The 22,328-nt window shown below is 42.8% G+C and overlaps 1 protein-coding gene across 4 annotated transcripts in view; it reads left to right on the top strand.

The window, feature by feature from the left end:
- The first annotated feature begins 7,002 nt into the window (after positions 1-7,002).
- Positions 7,003-22,328, top strand: part of LOC126865811 (homeobox protein cut) — a 159,691-nt gene continuing 144,365 nt past the window's right edge. For all 4 annotated transcript variants that reach the window (XM_050618707.1, XM_050618709.1, XM_050618708.1 and 1 more), the window contains exon 1: positions 7,003-7,145. In XM_050618707.1, coding sequence (XP_050474664.1) covers positions 7,038-7,145 — 108 coding nt within the window. In that variant the 5' untranslated portion in view covers positions 7,003-7,037. The remainder of the gene's footprint in view (positions 7,146-22,328) is intronic.

Here is a 22,328-nt window from a genome sequence, read left to right as displayed (position 1 = left end):
CAGTAGGATCTACGTGCACGCACTGGAGCCGCGTACGGTGCGTGGACTAAGGAAACCGAGGGTTAGGAGAGCCTCCCCACCCCTTCACTGGCCGCGATCGCGAGTTTCGCATGCGACGATTATTGTGCCACGACCAACGGACCGCTGCGAGTGCACAGGTGATTGTTTGTGCTAATTATTGTGCTGTGAACTGTGTTCCCCATCGCGATTTCGCAGCAAGGTCGACGTTATCGCGAGAATATGTTTAGTTTTCGTTTCTATTCGTTGTTATCGTGTCTGGCGTGAAGGAACTGCAATTGGTAGCCCTTTGATCGCGATCTCGCAGCATCTTCAGCCAGTTCACGCGCACGCACGTGCAGCCGTGCCCTCGGATTATCTGAAAGCCGAAACGCGACCGGCTCGAACGTGACCATCGGACGGATTCCTGATCGTCGCTTGCTCGACTCTATCTCGACCGGTCAACCAACTCGGCCTCGACAGAGAGAAAAAGGAACGCGGAGAACCCGAGAACCGAGTGATAGCGCCTAGCTGACTGTTAGAATCTAGCCGGCGTTCTTGGCCAGCATCGAGCTACGCCGCAGAGCTGATTAAGTCCTAAGAAACTGCGAACCAGCAAATCAACTTGAAAATACCACTGTCGTTCATCTCATCGTTGTTTTCGAATCGTTCGTGTCGCTCGTCGATTCGGATATTCTTCTCGAGTATTCTTCGGTGGTATCCTTTGAAAATTCGTCCTCGTGAAGTGATTCGTGCGACGATTTTGTACGTTGAATCTCTTCTATTTGAAATACATTTTTGTGCAAGGAATAGCTCGTACATGGTACAGAGGAATTTGCAATGAATATTCCTTGGAAGAGAAATTTTTGCAGAGGGACGCTTGTGACAGTTTAGAATTGATCGTCGAAATGTTTCGTCTGGAAAGAAAATTTGACGAATTTTCCGCTTGGGACTGCTCTAGTCCGGGGAATATTTCTGTGGTTCTCGTGGAGGACAATTTTATTTGATTCGGTTCTCGTCGATTCAGCTTGTCGCTGAAAGGAAATAAAAATTTGTTGCGTTCTAAGAGACTGTAATCCAAGTCGTTGATTTTTTGCAATGGTAGTGATTGGAAATTTCGTTGGAAGAAAATTCGTTAATCTCCCGAAGAACGTCTCGTAACATCCATGCGAATTTTTTGAAACTTCCTGCTTTAAAATACTTTTCACCAAGTGCACCACATGCTCGGTCAGTTTAATTGCAAACAATCTTCCTCAAGAACTTGCCTCGGAGTGACCTCTCGCCTCTAACGAATTCGTCGAAAGTAACCGAATTTTCCTCCAAAAATTCAGTGATTCTACATTCCTGACAGTTCTTCGAGTAACGAATTCCTCTACGAACTTCTCTAAAAACGTCGCTCTCCTCTTCAAAACGTTCGACACGCTCAAAATTAAAGAGAACAGATCAAATTTGAATCAATTCAAAAACCGTGTTTCCTTGCGCTATTAGCTTTCTTCTAGAAACGTCAAACCGAGATAATACAATTTTTCTACAAAAACATCCCTAAAACGTGTTCTCCAGCGCAACAAACCAGTGCATCGTCGAAGATTACGCGCACCAATGAAAAATCTCATCGTCGTGTTCTTCGAGTCTGCCGCTGCGGACAGAAAAGCTCGGCTCGGAACCCCCGTTTCGCGTGCAGCAACCCCGCGTGCAGCGATCGTCTTATCCGACGAAAAAAAATCCGCGCCATGTCCCTGAGCGCGGCTCTTGAACTTAGTAGTGTTGTGCGCATCCTTCGCTCGCCTGAAGATATTGTTACAATCGCCCTCGAATAGCGTCGCGTTGCTTTTCGAACGGGGGTCGCGACGCGAGGGGCCGCGGGGGCTGTCGTTTATCGTCGACCAGTATATTGAGTAGCGTGCGACCGCGAGAAGAAAGCGAGTCCAGGTGCTGCGACCAGCGAAATTCCACCGGCGAGACAGTCATCCAGATTCGCCATTTCCATCGCTTCTTTTTTCTTCCATCCGCCAGCTAACCACCCCTTTCTTCGGCCAGCTCATGGTCAGCTTCGAATCTTTTTCCCCCTGGCTTTCTTTTTTCTTTCTGATAGATGTGCTCGATATTGATCGAACAGCGCGTCTACGCTCCACTTTTGCTGCAACGTATTTCAGTGGTGTTTTCAGATGATGTTTTCGAGTATTTTGTGAGTGATAGGTGTTTAGGTTGGTTAGGGTGGTTGACGATAAGGGGGTGTAAGGGACTATTCAGTGCTTAACAGGCTTAGCAAAACGGTATTCCCGCGCAGTGTGTGTGAACCATTTGATGGAAGACGTTCTTCGGTGCAACGTATGTAATGGAGAACGTAATGAAAGATACTAGTGCGGTTTTGTGAAAATGTTTCTTTACTTTTACTCTTCGGTGGACATTGAAAAGTGAGAAGGAAAATTCGAGATTATTATACTCGATACCTTCAGACTACCACTAGGTACTTGTACAAGGTAAAGAACACACGAGAGAAATTATTTTAGCAAATACTGTTACATATGGGGAGAAGAATTTTCGCAATAATTCGCAATCGGTTTCATTAATATCTTCGAGGTATTTCTTCGAATTCGAATATTTGTTATCTCGTTGTTTTCTTTCCCGTTATCGAGTTATCGCGGAATAGAGAAATTCCTCATCGGCGATTTCTTCGTCGATTTTTCGTCGGTTTTCGGTGACTTTCGAGGGGAGAGACGAGCTGGTTTCTCGGAAGCGAGCCGCGTGGAATTCCACGTCTTACAATTCCAAGACGTCGCGATTCATTGGCGCGGGGATCGTTACGAAATTCGCGGCAACAATGTGTTGCGCTCGGTCGGCGAAGACGCGTGATGGCGATGCACGCGGCGCGTGTACGCGCACGCCGGTCCGCGTTGACAAACTAATCCCTGCGTTATATCGGGTGATCGTAAAGCACGCGGTGACAAGTCAACAGCCGCGTAGTATTTTCGTGGGCGGCTGCGACGAATTTTCGCGACGCGTTTCGCGAATGCCGACTGTGTCTCGTCGAATACGCGGCGCACGTATACACGTTCGCCGGCAGAAATTTCTCCCTATGCCATCTCTGGATCGAGCAACGACCGTTTCGCCTCCTCCATCCGAGAAATTCGACGTTTTGTCATTTCTATAATTCCTTTGCAATTTGCCTTGCGGTTAATTTCGACGTGTTACCAATTTCGGAACATATGGAAGAGCAAGTTGAGAAATGTTCATTCCAACGAGCGTTTTTATAAATTTCGATAAATTCTATATCGAGAAATTGCGTTAAGCGGTTCAAAATTTGCCCATCGAGAGTCGTTTATATTTCGTTCTGCTGCGTGAAGAGTATTTTGCATATTTGGATAATTCGTTCAAAAATTCGCATTTAACGATTATTATACCGATTGCTATCTATATCCTTTTTATCGCATAAGAACAACCATTTTTTCTGTATTGCGTGTTCTCATTTCGGACAGCTTTTCGTCAATCATTCGCAGACGCAATAATTTTGCTCGTTTATTTCGCTCGCTCCACATTAATTAACACGCTTCCTCCGTTAATGGGCAACAATTTTCATCAAAATTTACCAACCAAACGTAATCGTTCTTCCTCCCTAAAAATTCCAATTCTCGTTCAATTCTTAGACCAGCGAATTTTCTACAACTTGGCTGAATTTTTTTCCCTCGTTTTCTTATTTCCGCCAAGCTTCCTCAGCTCGAGTTTATCGACGAATAGACTGCCCGATGAAATCCTCGTCCGAAATGGGCAATTTTCGAACAAAACTCGGACGTGAAACATCGATGATTCCATGACACGGGAAATCGATGAGCCGAAAGGCATAGCAACAAGTAAGCGGCGTTGGTGGCGTGAATCGAGTTACAGTTGTTTTCGTTTCCGCGTCAACAGCGACTATCATCCACCAGCGATGATTAACTCGTGTAACCGGCGAACGCCGCGGAAATTAAAGTTGCATTATCCAGGACCCGGCGCCAGTTAACTCGACTGTCACGAAGTGTGCTTAACACGGTAACGCGGATTAACGCGTTCGCCGGAAGCCGCGCGTCTTTCACGGTTTGCGGTAATCGGGGGACGTTGCTTCGACGATCGTTTCATCCGTCAGATTCTTCGATTTTCCGCCAACGTTCGACAGAACTGCCATCTTTTCCTCCAACGAGTATTTTATTTTTCCCTAAAAAATGATTGCAGTATTTTTGAGAATGTACATTCTCGGTGTTTTATAAATCTCGAGGACACCATTGTGATGTAAAGTTGTGACGAAACTTGCCAAGTTTGAAACACACAATGGTGGTTGATGGAAGAGGGTAAGTGGTTGGAGTTTTTTCGAAAGTTTTCATTAACGTTGCTGCACTATCGCTTCTTCGCGATTTCATTTGGTTATAGGATTTCTTAGTACACGTTGTTGGATCCGAAATTGTAATTGGAATTATCTAGGAATTTAATTGCAGGCAAATTTTTCTTCGTATTGAGAATATTGATCTCGCCTCAAGTTTAGATCTACTGTTATCCTTCATTCGTGTCAAGTTTAATTAACTCTGCTGAACGACGAATTTCAAACGTTGCTATAATCATTGGCCACCGACTCGAATCTTCTCGTAGTTGTCTTAGAAAATACGTACCGTATCGTGACATGTTTCGTACGTACTTGGCCACGTACTTTCCACTCGACGAATCAACTTCTTCGTCAGAATCTTTATCACAGATCATCGAAATTGTTTTGTATATTTTCTGAAAGTATCATAGCCAAATTACAGTCGTATCGAGTGCGTTAGGATACCAACAGAGATACGAGTTGGTGCAAGAACACAGTGTAATCAAAGTTACTCGCACGTCGTTGAGATTCCCGGAAACCAGGAATTCTGTGGTAACCGAAAGTTAGTAAGAAACTATTACGATCTGAATTTCGACCATTCCACATGTAAGAAATTTCAAACAATTCGCAATTTTCATTTTCAACTCGATTACAAAATACTTTATTTTAGAAATAAAGGCAGTGAATTCTCGCAAGAAGCTGGGCTGTCGTGTGTATTCCCATTTCGCTAATCACAATGCGTAAATAACGCAAATAACGCACGCTTTCGCGGTGTTCCTATCGACCTCGTGTTCTCCTGCGTTCCGTTGTCCGCGACTTTTATTTTCGGTGAAAATCGTTGTCGACGCCAGAAACGCGAGGGGAGCACAGGCTTAAACGTTCGACCCTTTCGCCGTGGCGTAATCTCCGCGAGCATTCGCCGTACACGTGTTGAACCATTGCCCTGAATTTTCAGAAAGTTCCACGTCCAACTAATAGTTTTCAATTATCACGCGTGAATTTCAGCAACGATAGAAAGACAAAGAAAAGGAAAAAAGTGACATGTATATCGTGGAAATAACTAGTCTTGTACCCCCGTGGCCTGTGATCGATATCGCTCGTCGGAAGAGATTCTCCATAAACAAATCGTAAAGGAAAGAAACGTCCTGGCAGAGACGTTCAAGCGCAAGCGGTCGCTTCGAGCTAGTAAATTCAAGCGAAGAACGACTCTTGTATCGGAAAGTTGACTGCGACATGGAGTCAGTTGAGAAGCAGAAGGGGCAAAGGGCCGGAGATCGCGGTATTCCGTGGCGAAGGGGTCGAAGAAGAAAAAAAGATGGAGGGCGTCGTGTCGGTGGCAGGGCTGCGCTTCGAAAAAAAGCCCGGTGGTGCTGGCGCATCGGTAACCCCTTCGAAACTCGATCACACCTCGTTCTGGTGTGGCCGAACGTCTGAAAATCGTAACGGCGCTCGCAACAAAGGTAACGCTCAGTCACCAACGAGCAATCGAAGGGTTACTGTCTGCGGGGCGGTCGGGTGGGTTGATGGGGCGTGTGGAGGGTGGGTAAGGGGATAGGGGGACCACCGCGGACCAAGGGACTGGGGGTTTCGATGGTGCGGTGAAAGAGCGGGGGGATGACGAGGGGGGCGAAAATAAGAAACATAGATACAAAGAGGAGGGAGACGTCGGGAGAAAAAGAGGAAGGAAAGAAGAAGGGAACCGACGATCGGCAGGGGTTGGAGAAAAGGGCGGTCGGGGAGCTGAAAATATGAGATCCGCTCTGGTAGGGACCACCTAGCCAGCCTCCGGTCCTTTCCGTGGCGTCTCCCTTCTCCGCGCAGCTTATCCCCACCGCGACCACGCTCTCCTCTGAACGCGAGGGCCGCGAAGGAGAGTGGGAGAACCGGGCGGCATGGGATTGGGCAGCCGGTGGGCCGGCCGACCCCCACCACGCCGTCCGTGCTCCGCCCAATCCCCTCTAGCGGCCGTGCACCTCCTCCAGACATCGCATCGGTCGTTCGGTAGCTCTTAGTTTCAGGTTAGGAGCCTGCTAGGACGGGTCTCGTACTCTCTTCCTGAAGTCAGCCGTGAGAAGAGACGTGACGAGACGAGACGAGGGCGAGACGAGGGAAAAACCGGAGCCAGTGAAGTGTGACCGCGTGCAGTGTACCTATATGTTTGTCGGTTTTTCCGCGCGAGTGTGGGTGTGATGCCGCCGCGAGTAGTAAGAGCAGCAGCAGCACGACGACGACGGGCAGCCTGACGTCCGGCCTGAATCCAGATTCGAAGAACACCTGGTGCCGAGAGCCAGGAGCGTACGTCGATGACTTTGGTGAACTCGGAAGGGACATTGTGCGATTTCGTGTGACCGTGGGGCCAGTGTGTGGTGCGACGGGTCCAGTGTGTTCCGGGACAGTGTCCGGGACTAAGGAACAGGAAGAGACGGTAGCGACGGGCCCGCCGGCCGAGGCGTGCGCCCCAGGAGGCGTCGGCGGCGCCGGCAAACCAAGGGGAACAGTTTTGGGCCCGGCGGAGAAGTTCGAAGCCGTCAAAGTGGCTTCGTCACTGGGCCTCCAGGGGCCTTCAGCGCCGATAGGGGCCCAACTACTGGCTACTGGCGGTTCGGAGGATGCACCGTCCGTGTACCACGCGAATCTGCTAGCCAGCAGCAACGCGTCCGTGCTCCAGCAGCCCGTTCTAGCCAGCCTGAACACGCCGGCACTGGCCAGCATGCAGGCCTCTGCGGAGGCCAACTCGCTGGACATTCAGGCCATGCAGTCCATGGACTGGCTGTTCAAGAAGGAGCGTATATACCTGCTCGCCCAGTTCTGGCAACAGGTAAGTGCTCGACGTGCGTCATCTCGTGTTTTCTGTGATCCTCTCTCCTATCTTGGTACGCGCGTGTGTATACCATCAGTGTCGTCAGAAACAGATATTATACAGCAGCGACCCTCTGCACCCTCGAACGTGTTCGCTCGAGTCGATCGCCTCTAACCACCCAAGGGAAACGCTCCGTTTCCAGCTGCACAGTCCCCGGTTTACCGCGGACACTTGTAGCTTCCGGGCCCGGTGGAGCGCGACAACCATAAATGTGATTGTGACTCGGGGCCCAAGTGTGTGATCGCAACGTCAAACCTTGCAATTATCGTCATCGGGATAAGAAATCGTGCGGTGACAGTGTAGCTGACAGTTGAAATTCCCATCAGCCATAGCAACCATGGAAATTTATCATTTTTTAGTGACTAGCAATTAGTAAAGGAATATTTAGTGATTAGAAAGGATCGATCGTGATGTGCAGATTCTCAAGTCAAATTTTCAAATCGAATCACGTTGCCGTCAGTCTTTCCACTGATAATTGCCGGTCAGGTTCCCGGCCACTTGGCCGACCCCGAGTTTCAACGAGGGTGCGAGGGTGGCGAAGTTTCCCCGGCACTTGCTGTTTCGAGGATAGTTCAGCGATTTAGGGGATGGCTTGACCGACTTGCGGCAAAGTGGCCCACATACAGTGGTTGACAACCTCATTTTCTTTCTGCATAGCGTATGTAAAGAAATGGTCGTGCTGCTATGTGTAGGCAATCGAGAAGTGTCACTTTCGCCATAGGAGGACGTTGTACTTTTTCTATAGTCGTAGCCTATCATCGAGAATCTTTCGGCGAACGAATTTCAGTCTCGGGAAAAATGGTACTTTCCTTGGTCAGTTTCATCAAACCCTTTGTGCGAAGAATTAATTATAATTATTTATTTGTTGATAATATTAAATATTTGCCTATCCGAGTATCTCGAAAGGTGACAGAAGCGTCTAAATTTCGTACATTTCTAACGAACGTGAATCGAAAGAAATTCAAAGGAGCAGAATCTTATAGAAAATATCCAGAGCAAGTGAAACAAATCTCTCGTTTGGTTGCGACCATAAAAATACGAATCTGTATAAACATTCGCCGTGTAGTCATAAAGATACTGGTTTCGTCTTAAAATCGACTTAAAATCGGCTATCAACGATAGAGATCGTTGTATGCAAGTGTTTGTCAGTTATAGCTGGTTGAAAGAAGTTTGAAAAAAATTGCAATTGTCAGAGGTGTGTTGGTCGTTTGAAAGAGACGATAGTCCGCATAAACGAACTGACATAGAAGCATTTCCTAGTTCCGCTGGTTTATCGACTGACACGTGAGAGACATTTTTACAAGCTGTTCTTGATTTTGCATATCTTGGACAAGACAGGCCGACGATATTTTCTAAACGTTTGGAACACGAAGCGGGTTAATCTACGAAATTAACGGAAGCGTAATTATACAAATTTTCTGTCCGTTGTATCGAACCGAGGCTTATCATCGTCAGTGATTTTCTTTTTAAAGTGTGTTCGAGCCGCGCTACTTATGGCAAAACTCGTTCCGCCATCAATTTCTTTATTTCACGCGAACCTGTAACGCGAATAAATGCGGTTATTTATTTACCTTGCACCACGAACCAGCGAGAAGAGACGCGATACAAAGTTGACAGCTCTGCACATCTCCTGCTATTTCCTGACACTTAATATTTTATACGAAACGCAGAAGCTTCTTCTTCTTACGACCAATCAAAATATACATATTCAGAATTTTTCGTCGTTATTATGGAAATACTGTTTAGAATTAATGAATTCCTTGGTTCATGAAGCCTATCATCTACATACTTAATTATCTTTGAATTCCTAGGCCCATGAATTATCGTGTAATCATCTTGGAATATAATTGAATTATATAGCTACATTAGTCAATTATAAATTTCACGTTTAGATGACACACGGCTAATATATGCGCGTGAAAATACATTGATTTAAATTATTTTCTTCCAAGTTTAAGTACGTTCGCTTGGTCGTTAAAAATCTCTGTGTTGGAAAATAAATTTTTCGAAAATCACACGTCACGTGTTTTCCTCGTATTTCAGTTTATTAACCCGTTCTATGTTAGGGAACGTTCACCTGGAAAACTCCGCTACGCGTAACTTATCTTTCCCTAAATTTAAACATAATATCGCGTTCGGTATTCAAAATCTTGAAAAGTAATTTCTTCGAAAATACACTTGATGTATCTCTCGTTATATTCGAGTGGCTATGCCATTGCTTCTATCGACAGAAAACGTCTATCTCGATAAGCTGTCGATGTTACCAGTTATCTCTGAAAAATTACCAACAACGGAAAGAAGAATAAAACACTAAATTACAAAGAATAATACGTCGCGCGTATGTTATAGGTTGAGGTTGACTGTAAACTGGCGACGATCTTCTATCCTCATAGCGTTGGTGCCGGTCGGCTAGATGCTCCCGATAAAATACGACCGCTTAATAACGCGCGAACTAGTCCCGTACCGGTACAAGATTACAAGCTAACCGGGTCGCCACTATTAATGCCACATAGTTTCATAATTATGTGTATTGATTAGGCCGCGGGTTAACGACGCCGGAACGTGGCTCGAATGCCCGGAAAGTGGAAGACTCGTCGCGTTCACCAGTTTCCATTGTTTGCACGCGTGCTCCTCCAACTTGTCGACGTACCGTCGTCTCTGTCGTTCGTTTTTAGCAGCTGCTTGGAAATTTTACACGTCGATATTTGTGAAACGCGGAGACAATTATTGGCAAAGCTTGTCGTCACGTCCCCTTTCCCGACTTAATTCGCTCGGACGTAATCGCAATAGACGCGGTGCAGAAAGGTCGTAGTGAGAGGATCGATGAAGCGGTATAACCTGCTGACACGTTTCGGAGGAAAGTGAAAACGCCAAAAGCCAACCCGCTCGTCGTTCAACCGTCGACCGTGATTAAACCGTGGTCAGGCAATCTCACGATTTTCCCAGCTATTCTTTCAGGGTGAAACGAACATTCTTTCGTGGAGTAGCGAGCGGTGACTCAGTCAACGGTTTCGGTTTCTTGGAACGCTGACAGCCGTACTCCGATGACATATGCATGATTTGACGATGTTGCGTGAAAACGGAACATTTTTCGTCGATATGTAATGGCTGATTGAAGAAATGTTGACTTACTATCGAGAAATAGGACGAATTAATAAAGTCGTTTTAAGGATTAAGTATCGTTTCTGTTTGTCGCGAGACAAATACATAATTTGTTTATATTTTTGAGATTAACTTTCCGATCTTCTAGAATATATCAAATCTCGAATTAGATTGTACCGTTTATTTTTGGAGGTTTGCTAAAGGTGGTAAAATTATTGTTGTAGCAACACTCTAACGATACTCTAACGTTATTAACAGACGAGGTGAGGCAAGATTCTGTAAGAAGCATTATTTTCTACAAATTTATTGTCCATTATGGAAAATCTGACTTCTCTGTTATAACCTACAATTAGATGCGTATCATTAACCATGAAAAATTTCAATTTTCCGCGGATAACATTATACGTGTTCATCGAAAGATGATCGAAGAACGGTATCTCTTACGGTAATTTATAAAAAAAAAAAAAATACTTCTACTCGTAGCGTAGAGCATAGAAAAATTGCTCCATCACATTGATATCTAATCTCGTGAAAATCGATTCTCCTATCGATCGTTATCCTATCCTGTACAAACTTTCCCATATTTTTGCCTCGATCGTAGCTACGCATCAGCCACAGACGAATAATTGGAAAATTAGAAACGCGCGTCGAAGCAGTGTCGATCGACGGTGATTCCAGAATCGACGCGCTCGTTAAGAAATTCCTGCTGGCTCGTCCGTCAGTCAGGCAAAAATATGCCCGTCTCGCGAGGATTGATTTACGCGGGCGGCCAAAAGCGAGGTCACGCCGCACGTTTCCCGATTTTTAACGAAACCCTTCTCCTTCTCCTCCCCCTCCCTCCTCCTCCTCCACTTCTCCCGTCATCTTCCCGTGGTGGAGTTAGGCGAATGCGTGATTCAGCCGGTGCTAGCCTTGGAAAAATCGCTGCTACGCCAATTATTAGTTGTTCGCGAAAGGGACGGAGGCGCGTTTCGTGCGACTGAAAATTCGGAGAGGAGAGACAGAACCGGCGTCCGGTAGAGTTTCCACGGAGCGGCCGTGCGCGTGGAACGAGACCACGAAGCGTACTCCCAATTAGGAGCGTGTCGACCGTGAATGGACAAAAGTTTTGCCATGACTCGGCTTCCCCTGCCGGCTCCCCACCCCATACTCGCCGTACCCCCACCAGCGCCAACGATCCGAATGGGAGTAGGGGGATCCCTGACGCGGTTCCCGAGATCCCCGAGTGGCGGCGGCACTTGCCGAGACGCGGAGACGTGAGTCACGCGTGCTCCGATGCCGGCGAGAAGAGCAGCCGCGCGGACACTCGTCTGTCGGGTGCTAAGTCACTAGCGACGGAGACGCGCTCTGCTTTTGTTATTAGATCGATTCTTTTCGGGTTAATGCATCCAGGGCGAAAACTTTCTCCGTGTAAATACAGAGAAATAATAGGTTTGACGCTTTCCGGTAGAATTGCTGCTTCGCGATTACAATATCGTACTTTATAATTTCGATATAGCAAAGTGAGAAAAGCGATCTACGGGGTAACGAAGATGTATATATCCGATGATTTTAAATCAATCGAAGAATGTCGAAATGTATAGAATGTACGCGATAAACGCTGGATGAAGTATAGCGAAACGGTGTACTAGATTTAGCAATATTATTCCCTTTTTCTTTTTGCTTTTTTTGCAATTAGAACGCCGAAAGTTTTGGAGATTATTATCGTTTACATAATTTTGAGAAAATTTTGGAAGATTTAGATCTACTTTGGTGGTTAAAATAAACGAATCGTTTACCAAAGATATATACCGATTGCTGTGTGCGCGAGATACAGGATCGGCACTCGATCCTGTATCTCGATCTAAAACCAATTAGCAATATTTTTACCACTGTTACGGCCAAGTTTGAAGGGCATGGCAGAATGTTGGAAGAAGAAGAAATTTTGATCAGAGATTGCCTACGAAGCGAGAAACGTCAAGCTTAGCGAAGGGACAATTGTCGCGAGCATGAAAACGGGCCAACGAGGGAATCATTGCCGTATTCCACTGACACGAGAAACTGTATCGCGCGGCATGTCGGCCTCGAAATAGAATATAGAGGGTTATTTCGGATGCGTCGTCTCGTTGGTCTAGTCCAGGGCTGGTCTAGACCTCCGAGGTTCACCCGTTTTACGAGCTGCCGGCAGGCAACACGACCGCTTAGGTGGTGACTAGAATCGAGCGCAGGTGCACCGTGCCGCGTGCATATTTGCCGTTCGTCTCGTCGCCTTATTAAAACGCGTTACGAACGACGTAACGAGTGTCGAACACCACGTGAACCCGTTCGAACATGGGAAAGAACAACGGGGGTGGTTTTATAGAGGCTGATCATGCGTTAGGGTTTACCTGTGACAGGTGTTCTTGTAATTTATACCGTGTCTTGTTTTTCTTTCTTTTCTTACCCCTATCCACGAACTATGTCATTTGGGTAAATTATTGCCACGGTTCACGCTAATATGCTTTGAATGCGATATTTGTCAAAGTGTTAAATATATAAATTACTGCTGTTTTGCTGGAAATTAAGTGGAATTATGGTAACGGTAGACCATGGCGATTATGATAATTTCAAATTGTAATATTTATGTGGGCTACTATATTTATCGATTTTACCAAGTTTTACTCGATTCGTTGGAGCATCGAATTTCTTTCTTATTGAATTATAGCACATAAACTTTGCCTTGTATCGATCATGTATCAATGTGTTATTCAAAATTTCCACATACATTCAGATGATAAGGAAATCAATTGCATCGCTGTATCTCGTCTTTTGTAATCATAAATAAAGAACAAGAGGTGCAAAATTATAAATATCGAAACTTTGACGATGTTACAAAATCTTACCATCGAGAAAGTCTAGAAATGTCAATCCCTAAATTGAAACATCTATCGCTAAGGAATCGGAAGAAACTACCTATGGATTTTTCTTTAACGTTTTCCATTCGAAGAGAACGTGAACGACGAGAGGTCGTTTGGAGCAAAAAGGAAGGAAAATTCGATCGTTGGCCGATCAGTCGCGATACAACGATACCTCGGTTATTAATTTCCGTGGCCGTTATTTCTGAAATCGGCGGTTTAACTGCCGCAGCCGTAGAGCTCTCCCGCCAAACAGTGATTCACCCACACTCTAAAAATATCGGGATACACGCATCGCGAAATGCGAGTCTCGTGCGAGCCTTAATGAGCGTTTCTCAGAATTTCTGCAGTCGTTCGCTCTGGAGGGGAAAAGAAAATTCTCTGTGACACCGAGACAGCCGGGAAACCTTGGGCACATTTTGGTTTAGCGAATGACAGCTAATGACTACGCCATCGAACGCGCATGACGATGACGATGACATTTCGCTTGATTTAACGTCCGTTTCGAACGAATCTGCGTCAGTCGCTTTTCAAATTCCCTTAACGTTCTATGAATTGGATTGCCTATATTTTTCTAATTGATCGTTGGTTTTTCATTGTTATTACGTAGAATAAATGAATAATAAATAAATTATACTTTTATATTAGTGGAGAAATCCTTGGTTTGTTAGAAGCTTAGTGACGCGAGTCTAAAAAAAATCCTCAATTTTTATACAACTGCAAATATTAATAACCTAATAAAAAATTATTTAACTGCCTGATAGAATCGTATTATTTAACGGAAACTATATTAACCCTTTTATCAAACATTAAGCTATATAGAGAATATTTTTTTTCAATATTTTAGAAACCGAAAGATATTACATTCTAGAAAGAAAAAAGATTTTTTCATTTCCGCTTTTTTAAACTTCCTATTTCGAATCCAATTTTCTCGAGAAATTTTCACCTTTTCTACTTGCGTCACTGGAAAACCAACGAAATAAAAACATTCTTAACAGCTTTCCATTAAAATAGCCACATAGGTATCCCTGTTATTTTTCGAAATTTCGTGACGAAATTCCACGACGTAATTTGGGCGACTGTAACCCTTGCAAAGCGGTTAACGATCGTTCCGACCAATTTCAGAGCACGAGTATCTGTATACGTATATTTTTATTTCTCGATTAATGCACTTTCCCCGACGAGATCTCTTGTTCAGATTGCTTATTATGGATGCAGTTACGTTTCCCAGATTACCAAGGCTTTTTTATACGTTCCTTCCACGAACAAATTTTACATATTTAAATTTTCGAATTCTCGAAAAATTTTTCTCAGTCGACATTATCAGCCGAGTTGACCATTTTTGGTCAATGTTTCACGATTACTGAATTTTTCATACCAATTAATATCATCGCAAATATATCTACATTATACATACATGCACATAGAGAATTTATCGGTGTCGTTAAACGAGCAAGCGTTAAACGAAATTTGAAAATAAAGTCACGTAGTTAGCAATAGAGGTACAAAAAATAGCATATTAATTACACCTATTGAACTGAGAATAATTCGCGTATAAAACCCAAGAATATATAAAATATTTAAAATAGACTAATTGCTATATATGATATTTATTAATAGAAACAAATTTAACTGCTATATCTATGTATAGAATATTTATAAAAGTCTGAATTTATACGAAATGCATAAACGAATAAGAAAATACGATGTGCTCTTAAAAATCGATTGAACAAGTCGAGTCTCTACAATTCACAAAATCATCTATTACATACTTGTCGATATCATTGAACGATTGGACATTGCAATACGAGTGATTTTTCACCTGTTTTCAGGAATCCATCGGAAGTTTCGAATTTCGTATGGCACTGACCGAGTTAATTATCCCGCGCAACCCCTTAAACACCCCTCCCGTGGCTGCTAGGGTGGAAGCTCGAGGGTCACTCGCTACGTGTCGCTAATTTCTACGTAGGAATCGCAAATTGGCACGCGTGTGCGTGCAACAGATGCGCCGGCCACGCGAACGCGTTCCGAAATATTTGCCAGCCCTGCTCCATCCGGAGGGGTAGCAACCACGCTATTGTGTCCGCCATTCGTCGAAACGAAGAATCGAAAATCAAGCAGCGCGGGATTGTTTTCTCTTCTTTTTTTCGCCGTTATTTTCTTTTCGTCTCTTTTTTTCGGTGGGAAGAGTACGGGGCAGGGGACGATGTTTCGACTTCCATTTCAATGTCTATCATCTTCGTCCTCTGGGAAAAATTGACATTTTTTATGGCTTCGTCCGAGAGCTTCTCCATCGGATACGAATATAACATGTCTTTCGCTCGTTTTGTTCAAAATCGCCGATTTGGAAGTGGAGCCCGGCGAGTACAAAAATTTCCACGGTGAAACGCCGTAATTTACGCGGTTTTGAAATTTCTGCTTAATTAAAGCTGGTGATCCAAAGCGAACGCGATAAAATTTCATTGTAATTTTAAACAGACACGCAGTAGACTGTTCTAAGTAACCATTATGAATACTTGGAATACTTTCCCGTGTATATGCGCGAAAATCTAATCTATCTTTGGAGGAATTTTCTTCAGTAACAGGTATCCGGATTACATTAATTAAGAACTTAGCATATTCATTTAGATATAATTTGTAAATCAGATTCCTTATAGACAAGCTAAGTATATTGTAGCGGACGAATGCGCAACAGTGAACATTGAATTCTTTCATTCTATTATCTGCTTCTACGGTAGAATACCTATAATTTCAAAATAGCTGTAATCTACATTTCCTATATATGATAACTATTCTTCTTAAATCTCTTTGAACCTACCTACATTTACGTAACTCTTCAACTGTTAATTATCAAATCTCCGTACTTTCTGTACATTTTTATGCGAAGGTGCACGGAATAAAAAAATCCAAAAAATATCGAGAGCATAATACTCGTCAGAATATTGAGAAGAAATAAGAAATTCCACTTCTCTCATAATATTTACAGTCTACTAGTATCAAATAAATCCTAAATTAATGAATGTTTAATTTATACGTTTATCACGACGTGTACAAGGAAAATTACATAGATCAACAACATTGACGAACTCAGAGTCTCGACTATCATGCAATTTATCAGTCGCTGTTAGGTAGAAACGCGCTAGGATCAATCACAAGTATCATAAGGGGTGAATATCATCGCGAGAACGTTTGGTGAACGAAACGCCTTGGATAATTGTGCAGCGGCCTCGCGACCTGCAATTCACCGGTTTCCCCTTTCTTCTTCTTCATCATCTTTCTCTTCATCTTCTTCTTCTTCTTCCTCCACACTGCTTTTTCTGTCTTTTTTCTTCGCTTTTTTATAATCCTGCTCCCCGCACGATGGACGAAGTTTATTGTCGTCGTAAATTTTTCCGCGAGCCGGCCTCCGATCGCTAACATTCCCCTTTCTACGTGGCCGCGCGTTCGGAGACTATTCAAAGGTCGCTTGGAACCGTTCCAAAATTCCGAATCGCATGGGACGACATCGCTGCGATTCCTGCGGCGATTCGAGCTTAAGTGAATCCAGAGTGAGCCGTAAACCCAGGCTAAATAAACTTCGATTTGAGGGAATGACGCCCCTCTCACATGACTTTCGTTCGCTCGATTTTCCACCGAGCTTGATCACCTTTTCTCAGCGAGTCGTGCATCGGTACCCTGTATTGCTACCATTCTCACATCATTTCATATTCTTTGCTATCATTCACTATTTCAACTTTGACGTTTCGAGTCTAGAAAGGAGATTTTAGTAATAATTTAAGTACATATGTTAATCCGTGACAATTCTTAAGTATTAGGTCGTCCGAAAAGCTTCTTTCGTTTTATAAGCAAATAATAGATACACAACATTTTTCGTTTTATATTATTTTATTACGAATTACGTATGATCCATTTTGTTTTATCAAGATAAAGATCATAACGTTCGACAGATTAGGTTTCATGTTTGTATAAAGATGCGTCGTTGTAAGGGACGTGTCTGTAAAAGAAAGACACTATTCGGACAACCTAATAGATGGAAGGTGTCAGCAATGTTTCTTTCTTTATCTATTTCGTATTATCACTGCCGCTGACGGAAGTAGACATTTTCTATTCTTTCGGTCTCTCTTATTCCAGAACAGATTTTTATTCGCGGTATTTAATTTCATTCGTTTTATTAACGAGATATTTATCAAAACAGTATACTTTATATAAAAAAAAACACTGTACATTCTTAGACTCGACATTGAAGTTATTGACAACTATTGGAGTCACTAAAAAGTCATTCTGTATTACGTACTCTTTAAATCTTCCTATCTATCTAAATCTCTTTTACGTTCCCCTTATATTTCTTATCTAACTTCTCCTTAACTTCTACAATTCATTTGCAACAAACTCCCAACACCCATCCGCGATCAGTTTGTAAACGATTTTATAACATAGGAAAAATTTGTTAGCAATAACAACGTTGTATCGAAATCATGACGCAAATCGTAGCATGTCAACGTTCCAAAAATTTCTGTACGTATTATTTCATTAGAAAATTACTCGTAAAATGGGGTTAGACCAAAACCAACGACAATACCATTATTCTAACGCGTCAAATCTCGGAACGAAACGGGCCACGTTCACGATCCACTTTCCGGCTGCAGTTGGCGACCGATTTAAATGATCTGTCAGCAGCACACGCGTCGATTCCTTTGTCATCGAGGATGACCAATACCGATGACGGGGTCGGGCGTCGCAGAGCATCGCGGGGGTGGCACCACGTCTGCGTTCTTGCGGAGCGTCGCTGTTTGCCGACGCAAGCGCGTGGTGCACGCACGAATTTATGTTCGACATGTGCGATTACTGCATACGCGGCTACTTCGCGTGATTATCAGAGCAGGAGGGAAGAACTAAGCGAGAGAAAGAAAGCTGTACGACGAAAGTGCGAGGAAGAGAAGGAAAGAGAGAAGCAAAGGAGGAACAGTGCGCGCGAGCAATTACCTGAGAATCATAATTTGCGCTATATTGCTGCAATCAACAAATATAAACGTGCCTTAGCTATGCGAGCTTTCCTTCTCTCTGCCTTCGTTTCTTTATTATCCTTGCCCGAGTTTTCTCGGTACTTGGATAGATAGACTTTTTGTCTTCGTTTTCAGATCATGCTATATATTCAATGAGTTTCTTATGGTTACGTTTCGTATTTAAATTAGTTTAATATATATATATATATATATATATATATACGCGGGATTACGAGATCATAAAGAGACATTAAACACGAAAGAATTAGCTACAACGATAGAGTAAATAACGAGATATTGATATACATATCTGGTACTTTGGTCTGAGCGAAACTTTTGCTTCAGACAGATCTACATAGGAACGAAGGGATTAAGTGTTTCTCCAAAAACGTTTATTAAACGACGCGATTTAAACACTTCATTTGTGCATATATAATTTGTAAACTTCTACATTTCCAAAAACTATCTAGGTATCGTTTCTAATAGAACCTATTTATTTCAAATATTTTATTCTGCCAACAAATTTCCATTTGACTCATTGTCTCGGACGCGTCGAGGTCGAACATTTTCCTTTATACGTAGTCCTAGACCGATTTATTTCAGCCATCGCCCCATCTTTCTCCGAGTCCTTTATTTCGAACCGTCCTATCCGATTCCTATCTTTGGCTGGATTTTCGGACTTCTCCCTTACCCAAGCGAATTTCTTTCTGCCGTCGATTCTGCCCGTTCCTTTGAATCCTTTTTTCCTTCCCCCATCTTCCTTCAGGCCTCCCCTCGCGCTCTTTCTCCTTCACCCGCGCGCGCCGCCCCTCGCCTCCTCGCCCCGTTTCGCTCATTGTTGCTCCGCCTTTCGTTCGTACGTCAAATAACAGCTATTGAAAATCGTTGATTCATGAATAGTCATCGTATCGCCAATTAGCGGGTCGGATGAATATTCACGGGTGCGACGGACCGTCTATCGTTCACCTATACGCGCTTTGTCACGCGATAACGCTACTCGTCGCAGCGCATGGCGCATGTTCGAACGTGGCCCGCCAACGGAGAAATAAATCAGAATGACGGATTAATCGGTTCGGTTGCTTATTCGACTCGTGAAGCCGCGGCCGCGTTTCGATCGAGTAATTTTCAAACGGGCCCACAATGACTGCAAATAATCGCTGCTAATGGTGAACGGTTCCAGCCGCTCCGACCACCACCTCATTCCACCACTCGACAAAATTGACTTTTGATGGAATTACTTTACGAACGGCGATTAGCTTTGTTACACGATGTTGTTGCGCGAATCCCGCGCACCGCAATGAGATTACAATGTCGTGTAATATAAAAACAGCGATGTTTAATTATCCTTTTAAGTTATGGCGTATGAACCTAATGGCCCATCGTTCTCGCGCAAGCAGTTTTACATGTACGTTTCGAGTCTATTAGTATCGTTGAAAAGCTCAATTTAAACGAGAAAGCTAACTACGTAATAAATACACAATTTTTTTATATCTGTATTCATTTAAATTGAACAGCGAGTAAAGTGCATCATCGCCTAGAAGCCAAAATGCTTGTCGAACCCATACGATAACTAAACACGGTATTTACTATTCTAATATAATCTACTATCCGTTAGAAATAATATACAACAGCCTTTCAGATACATCGTTATTCTACTTTCTGTATGAAATTATAAAAAGATATCGCGATCGATAAAGGATGCAATTAAGAAACAACAAAATTGTATTTCATTCTGACGAACAATTACGTATCAATAAAAGCATTGTGAATCCCCCATAAAGGTAACAAAATCACTTAAGCAAATATCACAGACTCCTCGAGGCTCTGAGGCTGCAACAGCAAATACATATGCATCGGCGGTATATCGTATGCGCATCGATAAGATTGCTTTCATAGATCAAAGCACGAGCTCGACCCTCGAGATTGATAGATCGAAAACGAATCTGCCGGCAAGTGGACTCGAAGCGAATCGAGTGATGTTCGTTGGAGCGGCTGTCCGCTATCGGAGTCGAGAGGAAAGCTGGGCGTTTGCCCGCGACCAACTTCCGGCTGCTTATCAAACGCTCTTCCGTCCGAATGTTCGTTTCGGGAATTCAATTGTCGACACGCCACGCTGGATTTAACGAATATCTATTTATTTTTCGTGTGGATCACACGGTTCACCGTACGACTGCACATAACAGAAACTCTCGAGATCATGTACATGAAGGAAAAATAATCCTGGAGTTTTGACCTGTTAGGCAAGTCGTCTCTTAACTAGAAATTAATAGGAACGAGCCAATATCGATGTAACAAGCAAGTGTCTTAGAAGCCAAACTAATCAACTGCGGTTTTTATTTGTCTGTTAATTTCATTACATACATAAGTACATGATTAATATTCGATTCTGAATAACTTAGTTTTATAAGTTCGTTCGTCGTATGAAGATTGACATAAATAATGGTCAATTCTAAGATAAATTTAAAAAACAATTTTTGTAACATCATCATTTTTCTGTACTTCTCGATTTGTGCAATTAATCGATGTTGTTTTTGAACGATTCAAATATAAACGATATTCCGTTTTTATCTCATGTAACTGATAACCCAATTTTCTGAAAATTTCATCATTTTAGTCTTAAAACGTATAATCGAGTTGTTTAATTTTTCGGAAATCAAATGATTAACTTCGATAAAATTGATCGATTGTATAACATAATTATATTATAGGTTGTCCTTAGTATAAATAAAATGGCACAAAAAGATAAGAGTTTGCTACGACGACATAATTAGTCTTTGCCAATTAATGTAATCGATAATATCGAACTTTTAGAGGAAAATCGATTGGATGGAACGGAGCGCAGTGGTAAAGGAAACTCGCTATCGACAATCAAGACCCCGACCATCTCATTTTACGCATATAAATTCATCCGGACGTGACGTGGCGCAAGTCTCGTGGCCGTATGAAAGCCGTCTAAGGCCATCTGTACCAATCGGTGTCCATTAAGTCGGCATAGAGACTCGTTTGCCTTTCAGTTTCACGTTTCCAGATTTCTTTCGGCCATCAACCACGCGACGAAATCGCGTGCCTGACAGCGTTAGGCTTTTCTAATTATTAGTTACCCTCTCCTTTCTATCGAGATAGCAGAGATTCTGATCGACGTCTTCTTCGCGAGTGACGTGATCCAACGATTAATTGCAAGTGGTTGAAGTGGTTGAAGTGGCAATGGTCGAAGTTGCAACACGATGGAATTTTATTATACTTTATTATTAGTACAGCGTAGATTCAATGTCGACATATAAATTGTCAAAATTTTGACTTTTAATCAGTCAAAGAATGGAAATTTATTAATTAAACGACTAATTAATTAGAGAAATTAGAAATCTAACCTTAAGAAAATCAAAATAAGAGTCATTGGATGGAAGGAAAAATTGGCAATGTATCTAGGTCACGCTTTAAAATAATTCCATCAAAGTATCATAATTTTCCTTTTCCAAAGAAAAAATATCGTAATAGATACGTAAAATATCAAAATTTTCATTTATCCCCTTTAATAAAAGAAAATTCGTAAACCGAAAAACACATATTTGGGTGAGGATTTTTATTAGACAATGAGATTTTCTTCAGTCCGAACACTGCGTGTTTTCTTAGATCCAAGTCAGCTAGTGGTTCGTTAATGACACTGCTGATCGGTGTAATTTTCTCTCGACCGGGACTTTCGATCAAATTATCTTATCGACGTTGTCCGCGGTAGATTGTGTATTTACACGGACGTCGGTTCGCATTTGTCTTTGAACTGAGCATCAGTGAAAACATCCTTCGACGTTTCGAAATAGCAAATAATTTATTTTAATCGTTACACGAGAAGGAAATACTACACCGACGAATTTTTATTAATCGATGCCAACGTAAAAGTCACGCGTGACGATGATTATAATAATATGGCGTGTATAATTTATACAAATAAATGCGAATCATATTGCACAAAAACCACGCTTGTCGGGAGTATGCAGCTATTTTTAATACCGTCGTAAATCTTTGACATCGTAAAATATTTCTTGGCACCTACCTACCGAACATCTTCTTCGGAACTTTTGTGCCGGACGAATTAAAAATAAAATCGATTGCTTTCTTTTTCTGTTACACGTCGCGTGCAGATTAGTCAATAAAATATTTTTATCTTT

The sequence above is a fragment of the Bombus huntii genome, chromosome 5, assembly GCF_024542735.1.
Source record: "Bombus huntii isolate Logan2020A chromosome 5, iyBomHunt1.1, whole genome shotgun sequence".
NCBI lineage: Eukaryota > Metazoa > Arthropoda > Insecta > Hymenoptera > Apidae > Bombus > Bombus huntii.
Note: the sequence above shows the minus strand (reverse complement) of the source record. Positions and strands in the feature narration are given on the sequence as shown.